The following is a 16022-nucleotide window of genomic DNA, read 5'->3' on the forward strand; positions in this document are numbered from 1 at the left end:
TTAGGCACCTACCATGTTCCAGGAATTGTGCTAAACTCTTCACAAATAGGATCGTGTTGTATCTTCCCAACAACCCTAGGAGATAGGTGCTGTTCTGCACATTTTACAAATCAAGAACCCAAGACAGAAGTTTGTTTCATTTTATTTTTTCAGGGTAATGAGGGTTAAGTGACTTGCCCAGGGTCACACAGCTAGTAAGTGTCAAGTGTCTGAGGTCCGATTTGAACCCAGGTCCTGAATCCAAGCCCGGTTCTCTAGCCACTGTGGATGGACAGATCCATACAAAGAATTCATGCAGAGGGAAGCCCAGGAAACAGTATTCACAGTCCGTAAAAACAACTCCACATAACAGCCCACAATGAATGTTACAAAGTTACAGAGAATAAGCTTGGTCCCAAAGAAGAGACTGAAAGAGAAGATGCACCCCCCACCCCAGCCCCACTGCGTTGTAGAGAGGCAGGAGGTCTTCCCCAAGGAAGACTTTGTGATTCTGTGACCAGTTTTGCTCATTTTTTCTCTTCTTCGTCTTTTGATTTTTTTTTCCCTTAAAAGAATTATTTGTAGGGCAAGCTAGGTGGCACAATGGATAGAGCACCTGACCTGGATTCAGGAGGACCTGAGTTCAAATCGGACCTCAGACTCTTGACACTTACTAGCTGTGTGACCCTAGGCAAGTCACTTAACCCTCATTGCCCTGCCCCCCCCCCCCCCCGCAAAGTATTATTTGCAATATGGATCATTTCCTGGGAGGGAGAAGGGAAAAGATACCAGGAGAAATGTTGTTGATGTAGAAATAAATGGCAAAAATTTATTCTAAAAAAAAGTTTTGATTCTCCTGTTTCTGCATATCTCTGAGTACCCATTAACCTTCCTCCAACCTGCCCACCCTCCCTTTCAGTATGTATGCATAACAGAACAAATCATCCATGAGCCAAGTCTGAGAATATACATCTTAGCCCACATCTCTGATCCAACACCTCTCTGCCAGGAGGTGAGAGGTATGTCTCACCCTCAGTCTTTTGAAGTCTCTATTACTGCTGGATGCTTTGATCCGAGTCCTGAGGTCCTTCACAGATGTTTTCCTTCCTACCCATTATTGTTGTCACCGTATTAATTGTTTTCCTGTCTCTACTCAGCTCCCTCTCCATCAGTTCAGATAAATCTTTCCAGGTTTCTCTGAATCAGTCCCCCTTCCTTTGTAATAGTGCAATGTATCCAGCTTTCCCCCAGTAGACTGTAAGCTGCCTGAGGGCAGGGGCTTTCCAGTTTTTGTGTTTCTACCCCCAGTGCCTGGCTCATAGAAAGTATTTAATGAATGCTTTTTAAATTTATTCATTCACCTATTTTGTTTCTAGTTCTTTGCAGTAACAAACAGGGCTGCTCCAAATATTCTGGTAGATACAGGTCTTTCCCTTCTGTCCTGATCCTCTTTCAGACATATGCCCCATAGTCATATCACTGAGTCACAGGGTGTGTACACCCTCGATTGAACCAGTTCCCAGCTCCATCCACAGGGCGGCTGTTCCCGTGCCTTTCCTCCCACAGCACCTCCACCAGTTGTCATTGCCCTCATTGTCATCACCAGCCTGATGGCTGTGAGGCAGAAGCTCAGAGGGGTTCCAGTTGGCATTTGTACCATTTTTTATATGATTTTTGGTCTTTTGTTTCTTCATCCTGGAACTGCTGACCCATCATTTAACCACGTGCTACTCTTAGGGCTGCTCTTATGTGTTGTGCCAGCTCATCCTGACGTTAGAGAAATGTGAAGATTTTCCCCAAACAATTGTTCCCTTCTTGTTTTAACTTGCATCAACTTGGCTTGTGCATACGTTTTTCAGTTTCAGGTAATTACCATTGTCCGTGTTAACTGTGGGGTTCCTGTGTCTCTGGATCAGGTGAAGGTTTAAAATGACTTTTTTTATATTGGGTTGTGAGCCCAGGTCTGACCTTATCACTTCTCTACTCATTAAACACCAGTGGTTTCCCTATTGCCTCTCATAGCAAACAGATTATCTTGGAAAGAAAGCCCTTTCTCCACAACCTTATCAGGGCATATCTCTCCTCTCCTCTCCTCTCCTCCCTCCCCTCTCCTCTCCTCTCTTTGTGTGTGTCTCTGTCTGTCTGTCTGTCTGTCTATCTCTGTCTCTCTCTCTCCTTTCCTCTCCTCTCCTCTCCTCTCCTCTCCTCTCCTCTCCTCTCCTCTCCTCTCCTCTCCTCTCCTCTCCTCTCCTCTCCTCTCCTCTCCTCTCCTCCTCCTCTCCTCTCCTCTCCTCTCCTCTCCTCTCCTCTCCTCTCCTCCCTCCCCTCTCCTCTCCTCTCTTTGTGTGTAGGTCTCTCTCTGTCTGCCTGTCTGCCTATCTCTCTCTCTCTCTCCTCTCCTCTCCCCTCCTCCTCCTCTCTTCTGTTTCTGTCTCTGTCTCTGTCTTTCTGTCTTTCTGTCTGTCTCTATCTGTCTCTCTGTCTGTCTATCTCTGTCTCTCTGTCTGTCTCTCTGTCTCTGTCTCTGTCTCTGTCTCTCTCACTCTCTGGGCCAACCCAGAATCTTGCTGTTCCTCACATGTGACACACTGCATTCCCAGAATGAATTCCCTTCTACTGCTGCCTCTCAGAATTCCTGGGTTCCTTCAAGACTCAGTCAAACTACCACCCCTCCCCACCCTGATCCCTCCAGCTTCCCTCTCCTTGCAAAATTCCATCCTCTGTCTTGCAGACATTTTTATAAATGCATTTGGTTCCTAATGGAATGAAAACTCCCTGAGGGGAAGGACTACTTATCTTCATCTTTGTGTGCTCAGGACCTAGCATGTGCCTGGCACATAGTATGTGGTTAGTGCTTGATTGATTCTGATCTGAACTCTACTCTGAAGTTTGTCTTGATCATCTCCCCATCTCTCATTTGGATGGAGCTTCTGCAGTCACACATTTGAGCTCCCTCCTTTCTCCCATTTCTAGAGTAGCACATTATAGGTCCCACTTTGTCCTTCTGTGTTTGCTTTGGTGGGGCCTTTGCACTTCATTCCTGCTGGTACCCATCTGTAGCACCTTGGTCTGGTTTGCTCTCCCTGACCCAAGCTACACCACCTTCCCTTCAGCACTCTAGCCCAGAGAGTTGGGGCTGGTGTCTCTTTTCTACCATTGACTCAAGCCACAATAGACTATGTTCCCTCATTGTAGGGAGCCACTTATCAAGAACATAGCTACATTTTGCCTAAGTCCTTGGGAGCATCTTCTCCCCTATACCACCTTGGTCTCTGGGTGGGCAATAAACTCAAAATTTAGCATGAATGCTGTGAAGTTCCCATCCAAAGGTGGCACTTTGACTGCAGGAGTCCTTGCCTCAGCTGCCAAAGGGCTGGGATCCCAAAGGTTGCTTCTTGCTCCACTGGCTCTGGAACTAAGATTTGGGAATGCTAAAACTGGAAGGCAAGAGCATCTTCTGCATCTTTCAAAACTCAGTTTCAGCCCCCTTGTGTAGGACCAAAAAAAAGCAAAAGCCACACACTCCTGGCCAATGGCTTTGAGTACCTTTGCAGACAATGAACAAGCCTCATCTTTACCAGGAGTTAGCCCACTAGAACCACAGCTGACTCATGACAACAGTGCCCTCACAGAGCTGCATCATGTTGGCCCTATTCTCATGGCCCTAGGGGGGCAGTGGGCTGGGTTGTGTCCTTGTGCATAGGGTCCTATGGGGGACATAGACCTGGCTCATATCTTCCCTGCCCTCAGGACCCAGAGGGGTACAGATTTGGGTTATCATGTCAGTCCTGACCTCAAGTCTCTGGTTGGAGGACACAGGAATGCCTCAGGTCAGCCATGCCTTCTGGCCCCTATGAAAACAAGGTGGGTTATGTCAGCCCTACCCTTAGGAATCTGCAGTACACAGCTCTGGGTCATGACATCTTTGCCTTCAAGTCCCTAGGGTGGAGTTGGGACAAGGCAGATCCTATTAGCCCTGGACTCAGATACCTCAGAGGAGAACAGAGCCAGCAGCATCCTGTCCATCCCTTCAGAGCTCTGGGTCATGCCAGCCTTCTGATGGCTTTTTCTTCATCCTAATCCTCTCTGCAGCCTTTGACACTGTTGGTCACCCTCTTCCCTCTAGGTTTTTGTGGCTGTTCTATAGAGATGGTATTGGAATCAGGAAATCAGAGTTCAAATCCAGTTTCAGATACTTACTAGCTGGGTAACCCGGGCAAGTTGCTTAACTCTGCCTGACTCACTTTCCTCAACTCTAAAATGGGAATAATAATGGCTTCTCCAGGGTAGTTGTGAGAATCAAATAAGAGATTGTAAAATGCTTATCACAGTGCCTGTCACAGAGTGGGCCCTTTATAAATGTTAGCTTTTACTTTCTGTCTAAATTCTGTCTTCTTTGCTAGATCTTTATTCAAGTCACTCTCACTAACCTCAGGTGTACCACAGAGCTCTATCCTGAACCCCCTCCTCTTCTCCTATAAGTACTTCACCTGCCAAGTTCATCAGTTCTCATGGACTTAATGGCCATCTCCTGGCATACGACAGGCATGGTGTTTGCTTAATGATTGAAATCTATTTGTCCAGCCCTAACCTCTCTTCTCACCTCACCTTCCAACCGCCCAGTGGACATCTGGAAGTGGATGCCCCAAGAACATGTTACACTTGACATGTACAAAACCAAACTAATTTTCTTTCCCCAAGCATTTTTCTCTAAGGTCTCTTTGTTCCCTCTATGTTGAGGACATACCATCCTCCAGTGCCTCAGGCTCCCAGCCTAGACATCCTGGACTTCTCACTCTCTGTCACCCCTCAGGTCCAACATGATACCACAGTTATTTTACCTCTGCAACATCTCTCCAATATACCCCCTTCTCTCCTTTGCCTACATCCCATACCTGGAACTCTCTCCCCCCTCACTTCTACCTTCTGGCTTCCCAGTTAAAATCCCACCTTTCCCAATCCCCCTTCCCTTGTTAATACCAGGTTAATCCTGGATCTTGTGATGATTATAAACATATGAGACATAGTTTCTGGGTAATTTAATCATTTTATTAATAGTCTGGTAGGTTATTAATAAAAGGATGGTCATTGAACATCCTCTCTCAAACCAATGATGCCTAATGGCAGTGGGATCACAGCTTATATATCCTTCTGACTGTAGGAGGTCCATCACATAGCAGTGAGATCTCATTGGTTGGGGGGGGGAGGGGCTGTGATCTCCCCTTCTTTCTCAGTCTGAGTCACAGATCCCCAGGCCACTCCAATCTTGATAAGAATAACCTCAGAGAAAGAATGTAGACCCCCCCCCCCACCTCGCCCATGATCAAAGCACAATAGTTTTCCCCTAGGTATGGTTTGGTCCTGGCTAAACCTCATCAGCAAAGTCCTAGACAAGGATCTGTCTCCACCCAAGATTCTTTGTAAGCTTGGGCTGGGTCTGACCCAGATAAATCCTACTTTCAATCCTACTTTCTTAGACCTTAGAGTGGGAGGGGGGCAGGGCAGAAAGGACTGAGAAAGAAGGGGAGATCACAGCCCCCCCCCCCAAGGTAGTGACTAGTAATAATCATTTCTCACAGTCTGTCTCCAATCCTACTTGTCTGCTGTCTCCCCCAGCACCTCGCCCAGTACCTGGCACACAGTTAGTGGTTGTCCTTCATTCTTGAAGAGGACCAAAATGAGATCACTATGTTAGTCAAGTTACAAAGTGTCCGTCCCACTGTGGCTGATTGGAGCTCAGGAGGCTCAGCCACAGGTCAGCTACAAATAGTCCTTGTGAACATTTGGGGCAAATTCTCTACATTTGCACATCTTGTGTTTCTTTTGAGCTACTTCAATTCTGCTTTGCCCAGAGAGCACAGCATCTCCTCTGATGAAGGCACGCCATGCTGGGCAGTCCTGGGCCAGTGTTTCCAAAGTTCTTCAGAGAGACCTTGAGAGTGTCCTTGTATTGCTTCTTCTGACCACCATGTGGGTGCTTGCCTTCTGTGAGTTCTCCATAAAATAGTCTTTTAAGCAAACATAATATGCCATTTGAACAACATGGCCAGTCCAGTGGAGTTGTGCTCTCTGCAGTAGTTTGAATGCTTGGAGGTTTAGCAAGAGAGAGCACCTCAATGTCTGGTACCTTATGCTGCCAGGTGATCTTCAGAATCTCCCTAAGCCAATTCAAATGGAAACAATTCCATCTCCTGGCATGGCGCTGGCAGACACCTACCAGGTTTCACAGGCATACACAACAATGAGGTCAGCACAATGGCTCTGTAGACCTCTCCCACACTTTCCTTTGGAGCCTCCCAAATGCTGAGCTAGCTCTGGCAATGAGTGGGTCATCCTCATTATCTATGTGTGCATCCCTGGAAAGTACAATGCCAAGGGAAGTGAACTTATCCACAGTATTCAGAACTTCTCCATTTCCTGTAACAGATGGTTCCAAGTATGCTTGGATGGTGTGGTGTTGGCTAGTGGAGCACCTGGGTTTTTTTGGTATAGACATTTAATAAATGCTTTACTGCCCTGAGAGGCCCCTCATGACCTTCACCTAGACTCCTGCCTGCCTTGCCTTCATGGCTCTGTGGTGGCACAAGTGCCCTGGACAATGGGTACCTGGAGGAGGAAGGGACTCTCAGCTATGTCTTCTGAATGTTGGGGACAAATCAGACAGCCCTCAATGATTTTCATTTGGAGGAATGGTGGGAGAATCACCCCAGGAGGAGGGACAATGCAGGAAGGAGCAGAGGGAGTCAGAACATCAAGTCTCATGGGGTTTTTAGGGTCACTAGATGGTGTCATAATGGCCTGGAGTCAGAAAACTTGTCTTCCAGTGTTCAAATACTGCCTCAGGGAGGTAGCTAGCTGGTACAGTGGATAAAGCACCTGCCCTGGATTCAGGAGGACCTGAGTTCAAATCCAGAATCAAGAAAATCCCAATTGGGGTCACAAAGGATAGGACATGACTGAAAATGACTGAACAACAACAAATCACAGGGTTAAGATTCTTGGTCACCGAGGGGTATAGTTCAGGGTCCTGGTCTATTGCGGGGGAAGGGGCTCAGAGCTCCCAAATTTCAGGGGGGAGGCTCATTGTTCCTGGTCTAGAATGAGGTGAACCTCCTATGCCTCAGGCAGGGGGTAAGGAGGTCAGGGTTTCTGGGCTTAAATGGATGGGCCTCAGACCCCTAAGTTTCAGGTAGGAGGGATCTGGAATTCCTGGTCCCAGGTAGATGAAAGCTCCAAGCTCCAAAGTCTCAGGTGGAGGGACACTCCAGGCTCCTGTTCTCAGTTGTAGGGGCTGGGAACTACTTGGTCTTAGAAGGGCACAAGTGGCTAAGGTTGGGAGGGAGCCCTCAGAGTTCCTGTGGCCAAGCTCCTGTTCCTGGGTTTCTAGTAGGGGTGGCTTAGGTCTCATGGTGAGGAGGCTCCTATGTCTCAGGTGGGGAGGCCTCACAACTATATATCTAGTGGGGCTTCTAGAGCTCAGGGCTTCTCATTTCAGGGGGAATTGGGGCTCCTAGTCTCCGGTGGCAGCTCTGGGTTCCTGCTCTCATGGACAGGGAGGGGGAAGGGGGGAGGAATGGGACTCAGAACTATGTCTCAGGTGAGGGGTTAGGGCTTCTGATCACCTGCTGGGTCCTGGACTTTTCCTGGTCTTACAGGGGGCTCAGAGTCCCTAAGTCTCAGGTGGCAGGTCAGGCTCCAAGTTGGGGAGAGAGATTTCAGGGCTCTTGGTCTCAGGTGGGGGGGGGGGGGGGGGCGGGGGGATGGTACTTGGAGCTGCTGGTCTCAAGTGTGACAGAGAGGATGTACTCAGGAGGGAGGTGGGCTCAGGGCTCCTGGACTGAAGTGTGTTCACCTCCCCCCCATCTCAGGTGTATGTGTGTGGGATGGGGGGAGTCTCAGGGCTCCTGGGATAAATTTCCCTCAGTTCTCATGTCTGTGGATCCCTGATCTCATGGGGATACATAGGGCTCCTGAGGTGCCCTCTAAGTTCTGGGGATCTCTCAGGTTAGATTCCCTTGGTCTCAGGTTGCTAAGGTCTGGGGAGCTTCATGCAAGGCCTCCAGGACTCCGGGTATCTTAGGGGATTCTCAGCTGCTGGCTCAGCATTCCTAAGTCTGGGGGAGAGCCCTTAGGGCTCCTAGTCTTGGTAGACCTGGGGGCTCCCTCATGCTGGTGGAGTAGGGGAGCCCTCAGTGGTCCTAAATATGAAGCGCCCTTAGGGATTCTGGTCTAGGGGTCCTGGCCTGGGGGATGGGTGGACATAGCTTCTCTGTGCCTCAAGTGGAAATGGGGGCTCATTCAGAGAGGTGCTCTGAGCTTCTTTTTTCAGAAGGGTGGTCCCAGAATTCCTGGTCTCAGAGTGGTCTGGGAGTGGTGGCTCAGGGCTTCTAGTCTAAGGGGCAATGCTCCTAAGTCTGGGCTCCTGGTCTTATGGGGGAGACCCTCAGCTTGACTGAGTGGGGGTGGGGCTCAGAGCTCCTGGTCTCAGGGACAGCACTGCTAAGTCAGGGGGGGACCCTCAGGGTTCCTGGTCTGCATTGGGGTCTTTGTGCTCATGGTCTAATGGAAGGCCCACAGCACTGCCGAATGGGGGTGGGGATCTTAGGGCTCCTGGCCTCATGGGGGAGGGGCTTAGGGTTACTGTTGTCTCAGATGGGGCCTCAGGTCTCTGCGGCACTCCTAAATCCGGAAGGACCTTCGGGACTCCTAATTCCATGGGAGGGCCTCAGCATTACTGCGTAGGGGAACCTCAGGGCTCTTGGACTGGCCAGTGGGCAGGACTCGGTTTCTCTCTGTCTCAGGCCCCCTCGTCTTATGGGGGAGGGATGAGGGGCTCCTTTTCGTAGTGCGTGGACTCAGAGTTGCTGTCTCACATGGGGAGCTCAGCGCTTCTGGTCTCATGGGGGAGGGGCTCCGATGTCTCAGGTGAGGGGCTCAGGATCGTGGTCTGGAGGGGCCCTCATCGCTCATAATTCTGGGGTGCCCTCGGAGGACCCGAATCCCCAGAGTTTGGGAGTTCGGGGGGGCGGGGATTTGGGAGGTCTGGCCTGAGGTCTGGGGTTTCTCCGGAGCTCCGCCTCTCTCCGCCTCTGGGTCCTGGAGCCCTAACTTCTGGCCCAGCCCCTGCCTCCGCCCCTGCCCCTGCCCCTGCCTCTACCTCCCTGTCTGGCTCCGGGGGTGGGAGTGAGGGGTAAGAGGTGGGAAGTCTCTTAGTTCTCTTCCCGTCTTGACTCGTCGGGTCTTGTCTTTTCTCTTCCTCCTTCCTCAATCCCGACTCTGGGGTTCTCGGGCGCAGCGACGGCATAGCAACCGTTACTAGGGAGGAACTAGGCGGTCTGGCTCGGCAGGAGTCAGGCATTCATGAATATTCAATTAGGTGAAATAGCCCCGCCCACCCGTCGCCATGGGGACAGGTCCCACGCGCTGCCTGTAGTGGCCCAGCTGAGGCCCGAGCGGCCGAAGCATGGCCCGGTCTGGGGGTGGGGGGGCCTCGGGCAGTGAGAGGAGCTGAGGCGGCTGAGGTAAGGCGGGGGCGCGCACCTTCCCATACCTGGCCCTTGGGATGACCCCCAAAGAGACAGGCTCCTCCAGAAAGAGACTCCCCATGGAAAGAGATAATCCCCTCCCCAGAGAAAGCGCTGAGAGACTCTCAGAGACATTCCGACAAGAATGCTGGCGGCTCCCACCTGCTTCTGCTCAGAGCCCTCCCGGGCTGGGAAGTCACCTCCTGCTCCGGGCAGCTCTTCTCTCTGTTCGTCTGCTTGTCAGCCTCTCGGCCCCTTTCTCCCTCCCCTCTGCCCTTTGGGGCGGAGCGGAAGAAGAGTGCTGCTCGTTCCCATGAGCACAATTTGCCTCTCACTTCCAAGGCCTTCACTTCTCAAAAAACTTACCCCGTGTCCCTCAACTCCCTATAGCGTGGACTCCAGGCCCTTCTCCATCCTGGCTGCCCCCCCCCCCCCCCCCGACGCTCATCTATGCTCACAAATGTCCCCATTCGCGGTCCATGGTGCTCAGAACTGAGCACAGACTAGAACCCAAGATTGAAAGCCTGGGAGGGCAGAAGGCGCTAATGCCTTTGGAAGAAAGGGGGGGCGGGGAATGGAGGTGAGCACCGGGAAGATGATGAGTTCACTGTGGGACCTGTTGAATTTAAAGTGTCTCTACAGTTTGAGACGTCCAATATGGAGATGAAGGACCAACTCTGGGGGAAGATTAGGAACTGGCCACATAGATCTAGGTATGGTTAGAGAGAGTAGTTACACCTATGGGAGCTGATGAGATCATCTAGTGAGTGTGTATGGAGAGAAGAGGAGGAAAAGGTCCAGGACAGAGCAGGGTGCAGAATGGATGATGAACCAGCAGAAGAGATGGAGGAGTGGTCAGACAGGTCAGAGGAAAAATTAGTATCCAGGAGGAAAATGAGTGCTCATCATGGAGAAAGCAGATGCTTGTTGACCAGTTGACTGAGGTGAACAACCATGTCAAATGCTCCAGAGAAGTCAAGAAGGTTGGGGATTTCAAAGAGATCATGAAATTGGGTTGATTATTACAAGACCCCTGGGGACTTTGGAGAGTTTCAGTCAAAGGATAATATTGGAAGCTGGACTGCAGGTATTTAAGAAGAGTGAGAAAAAAAGAAATGGAGGCACTGATTGTAGATGACCTTCTTAAAGAATTCAGCTACAAAAGGGAAAAGAGCTATGAGGTGATGGCCAGTTAGCTCCAGTGAGGTTTCTTGAGGATGCTTGTGGGAAGGAGCCAGGAAGCAGAAGGACAGATTGAAGATGTTACAGAGAATATGATAGAGGGGCCAATGTGCTGGAGAAGGTGGGAAGGAGTGGATCACATCTATATAGAGAGAGGCCCTGCCTCGGAAAGGAGAAAGGCCACCTCTTGTGACATGGGGGAAGGAGGGGGGGAGGGATGATGACAGAGGAACACAAAATGAGCGGAAGGAAGAGGTAGTTCATGGCCAATGGCTTCTCTGCTCAGGAAAGTCAAACCCTTCAGATGAGAAGGAGGAGAGGTGGTGGAGGAGGCTGGAGGAGAAAATGGAAGGTTTGGAACAGCCTCTGAGGGAGAAGGGGGGAAGGATTCCTTTGCTGCAGTGAGGACCCAGATCAAATGAAATCACATAGAGTTGTAATGGCCCCCAGGCAGCCCAGTTTTTACTTCTCTGGCTCTTTTCAGAATCAGTATGAAAATGAAGGAGGCTGATGGTAAGTCATTCAGGGCTGGGATATGGCCAGACATAACCTAACAAGGGACTGAGAGGAGAGAATAGCATAGAGCTGAACTGGTATAGGGAAGGAGGGAATGAAGGAGAGTGAAGCCAGAGCAGGGGTGATGAGACAAGAGAATTGGAGGATGGAGGGTAATGGTGAGGACAAAGGATAATTTTAGAAGCAGCAAATCACAGGGGAAATGGAATTGTCATCAATTATGATCTACTAAAGGAACTTTGAAGTTCTTGAATGGGGAAATAGAACAACTGTCCTGGGCAGTGGTCAAAGAGACCAGGGAATTTATTCTCTCATCATGAAAGACAAACCTATCTACTTGGTTTTTTTTGGTTTTTTGTTTGTTTGTTTGTTTTTAGTGAGGCAATTGGGGTTAAGTGACTTGCCCAGGGTCACACAGCTAGTAATTTGAACTCAAGTACTCCTGACTCCAGGGCCAGTGCTCTATCCACTGAGCCTTCTAGCTGCCCCAAACCTATCTACTTGTGAACGTGCCTGCATGTGGCTGAGGTGGAGCACAGGAAAGGAAGTCATGGAAAGTCAGCCCTAATATGAGGCCAGGAGATGGGGAGAATGTCCAGATTGAGCTTGGGTCTGGGGTCCATTATTGTGGCCTCAGGATCAGTAGGCCTCCACCAGGGGTTAACTCCTGAAGCCTTTCCCATAGATGGGGATAGCCACAAGGCAGCAGAGGTTTAAAATCAGGGTTTCCTTCCCCTAGGTGGGTTGCCTGCCAAGGCTAAGGAGCCTCACCTGCCCGAGGATCAGGATTAGGTAATGATATATTTGGATGAGTGAACCCAAACAGAAGAAAGGTTGCTGGTGATGGTGGTAGAGAAGGAGCCTGGAAGAGGCCATTGAGAGCAAAGAGGATTCCAACTCTCCCACCATGACCAAGTAGGTGGGTATGAGTCAAAGTGCAGCCAGTGCCAGAAAAGGTGTTCAGGCAGACGGATGTTATGTGGTAATGAGCCCAAGTCTCGGGACCAAAAGAGGGAAGGAAGAGGGTTTGGGGCAATTTCTGCCATTCTAGGGAGGTGACAGTGATATTGTTAAATTATCTCGATTTTCATTCCTCTCATTTATTAGGGAAGTTCAGCATCTTCTGAGGTCTTTTGAAGTTTTAATGTTCTCCTTTGTAAATTCTTTGTTCCTATACTTTGGCTACTGCTCCATAGCATTAATCATAGAGATTTTGTGTGCCTAGATATATGTAATGTCTATTACATAGAGATCATATGTATATGTAATATATATTACATATTAGGGGGTGTTTTGTTTGTTTGTTTGTTTGTTTTTTGCAGGGCAATGAGGGTTAAGTGACTTGCCCAGGGTCACACAGCTAGTAAGTGTTAAGTGTCTGAGGCTGGATTTGAACCCAGGTACTCCTGACTCCAGGGCCAGTGCTCTATCCACTGCGCCACCTAGCTGCCCCAAGGGGTGTTTTAATAGACATATTTGCTACAAATATTTTTCCCAATCTTTCTTTTCAAGATGATTTTTATGATGCAAAATCATCCATTTTCTCACCAATGATAATGTTTGTAAAGCACTTCACACAGTGCTTGGCACCCAACAGGCATTTAATAAATGCTTGTCTTTCTTTCCTTCCTTCTGTTCTGTTGAATAGCAAGCTCATTGCTCATTTTTCTTGCACTTTTTAAAAACAGCAGATATTTCTGTCACTGACCCAATTAGAATTGATTGAGGTTTATGGTCAGGCTCTGCCCTTCACCACCACCCTAACTCTACCCCCATCATTTTGGGCCATGCAACTGTAGCCTGGCTCCCCATGTAGTATTATTGCATGATACTCAGTGTGGGTTTCTTAAACACAGAAATTTTGTACTGATTGAGCTCGGTTTGGGGGTTCTCTAGTCAGTACCATTGGCTGCTCTCTTTTACTCTTTCCCCAATGCCAGATATTTTTCTAATTCTTGTCTTCCGGGTAATGGAGAGGTCAGCTCAGTTGAGTGATGAAGTTGGAGGCCAAATTTGCCCTAGTCTTGTCTAGGGCAGCAATGTCCTCCCAGTCACCCATGATCGCCACCTCAGTGTCATTCTTGACCTATCTAGCCTGTTGTCTGACTTTCTGTCCCCTCACCCATTGCTCAAGCTCTCATTCAGCTGCCTGGAAGGTTGATTACCGGAATGACTTCCTAATCGGTCTCACTGCTTCAAATCTCTTCCCTGTCCAGTCCACCCTCCATGGCTGCCAAAGTGATCCTCCCAGTGCTTCACTATTAACTCTAAGACCTAATGGAAATTCAGGCATTCAAGCACCTCCATCCTGACCCCTTCTTCTCTCTCTAGGGTTCCTACACATTATTATCCCTTACTCTGGTCTAGCCAAACTGGTCTGCTGGCTGTTCCTCACATTCTAACTTCATCTCCTGCCTCTCCACCTTTGTCTTGGCTGTCCCCCATGCCTGGGATGCTCTCCCTCCTCACCTCAGCCTCAGCTCAAATGTCCCCTTCTTCAGGCCTTTCCATGTCTCCCCAGATTCAATGAGTGCCTGCTCCTCAGAGGTTACTTTGTATCCACTTCATCTGTATCTCATAGATATGTGTACATATGAATATCAACTACCCAAGGGCAGGAATTATTTTTGCTGCTTCTTAGCACAGTGTTGAGCACCCAGTAGGCACAATACAGTCAATGCAAGTTTCTTTTCTTCTTAATAGTATTTTATTATTTTCCAGTTACACGTTGTAAAAATATTTTATACTAACTATGGCCTAATCTGGATGAAGGACTAATCTAGGGACTTTTGACTGGCTGGCTATCTGACTGCTATTAATTTAATATGAGCCATTTAAAAATTTCTCCACACTGCTCCCAAATTGATAAGCAAAAGATAAAGAAGCCTCTCCATAAAATAATCAAAACAGTTTATTTATAAAAATCAATGTAAGAGATAAGGGTTAAGAAATGCAAATTATACAACCTGTCTACTTTTAATATAATGAGGGCCGTGGAGCCTCTTGCCTTAGGGTATGTTCCAGCTTTCTCCAACTTTCACTCTTTTTCTCCTTCACTCCAGCTCCCCTGTTCTTTCACTTTAACTGCTCCGCTCCTTTCTTCTAACTCCAAGCCCCTTTCACTTTGTCGACCCCCCTTACCATCTAACTTTCCTCTCTCTACTGCCACACTGAACCCCCCTGTGTTTCTCTCTCACCAACCTCTCCTTCCGTTCTCCTAGTGCTCCAGAGTCCTCCAGCCTCCTTGCTTTTAGCTTTTTCTCTGTCTCCATCAGCCCCTCTCTTTACATAGCCTCAGTATCCTTAGTGTCCTTGTAGCAGCCCCCCTTTCTGTCCGTCCGCTCCTGCCCTGTCTCCTTAATCTTCAGCCTCCTCTTCACTCTCTTCTCCCCTGTATATATGTTCCTTCTCTCCCCTTAAACCTCGGGCTCCCTGCACACCTCACATGCCAAGCTAATCTGCTGGCCATGCTATGGCAGCCACCAACACTCGAGTGTCCCATGGGTAACACACCCAGGGCTCTAGGGGCCCATGCCCCCTGCTGCGTGCCCTGGGACCTCTACACAGGCTGCACCAGAGGCCGGCCTGCATGAGCCTGGGATCTCTGGGGTAGATCCCTTCAGGGTGGAGGGATCTGGGGTCTTTTCCCCCAGCCATCTGACCTGGCATCCCGTAAAGCCCATAGGGCTTTTTGGCTCAGCTGAAGTGAAGGGGGAGGGACACCAGCCCCTCTTACACAGAAAAAACCCCTGAGGGCCTAGGCTTTTTAATCTCAGCCCAAAGGCAGGGTCTCCAAATAAAAATAAATTCCCACAATGTAAAGATAGTTTTCAACATTTGCGTTTTTATAAGATTCTCCTCCTTTCCTTCCCTCCCCCCTCCCCAAGACAGCAAGCAATCTGATGTAGGTTATATACATACAATCACATTAAACATATTTCTGCATTACTTTTCTTGTGAAAGAAGAATCAGAACAAAAAGAAAAAACCTCCAAAAAAAAAAAGTAGAAACAGTGTGGCTCAATATGCAATCAGATCCACAGTTCTTTTTTCTGGACATAAACAGCATCTCCCAACATGAGTCCTTTGGAATTGTCTTGGATCATTATATTGCTGAGAAGAGCCAAGTCTATTACAATTGATCATCACACAATGTTGCTGTTACTCTGTGCAATGTTTTCCTGGTTCTGCTCACTTCACTCAGCATCACTCCACTTGAGTCTTTCCAGGTTTTTTCTGCAGTCCACGTGCTCATCATTTCTTATGGCACAATAGTATTCCATTACATTAATATACCACAACTTGTTCAGTCATTCCCCAATTGATGGACATTCCCTTGATTTCCAATTCTTGCCACCACAAAGAGAGCTGCTAGAAATATTTTTGTACATGTGGGTCCTTTTCCCTTTCCTATGATCTCTTTGGGACACAGACCTAGTAGGGGTATCCTGGGTCAAAGGGTATGCACAGCCCCATAGTCCTTTTTTTTCATAGGTCCAAATTGCTTTCTAGAATGGTTGGATCAGTTCAAACTCCACCAACCACGGTAAATGCAAGTTTCTTGATTGGTGGAAAGGTGTTAGTATAGTGGGCCCAGTGCTGGACTTGGTTATGTGGAAGAGCTAGATTTGAATCCTGCCTTAGACACTTCCTAGCTAGGTGATCCTGAACAAGTCACTTCACCATTGCCTGACTCAGTTTCCTCATCTGTATCACTCATAGAATTGTTGCAAGATTCAAGTAAGGATAGAAATGGAAAGTGTTTTGTGACCTTTAGCCTGAGAAATGAAAGATATTTTTAGCTCTCTGATAGTTCCCCTTT

The 16022-nt window shown here is 48.6% G+C and overlaps 1 protein-coding gene across 1 annotated transcript in view; it reads left to right on the forward strand.

The window, feature by feature from the left end:
* The first annotated feature begins 11076 nt into the window (after positions 1–11076).
* The window catches only part of LRRC56 (leucine rich repeat containing 56), a 72004-nt gene continuing 67058 nt past the window's right edge, over positions 11077–16022 (forward strand). Inside the window, 1 exon segment of the mRNA XM_043970035.1 lies at positions 11077–11198. Coding sequence (XP_043825970.1) covers positions 11177–11198 — 22 coding nt within the window. The 5' untranslated portion in view covers positions 11077–11176.

The sequence above is a fragment of the Dromiciops gliroides genome, chromosome 6 (assembly GCF_019393635.1).
Source record: "Dromiciops gliroides isolate mDroGli1 chromosome 6, mDroGli1.pri, whole genome shotgun sequence".
NCBI lineage: Eukaryota > Metazoa > Chordata > Mammalia > Microbiotheria > Microbiotheriidae > Dromiciops > Dromiciops gliroides.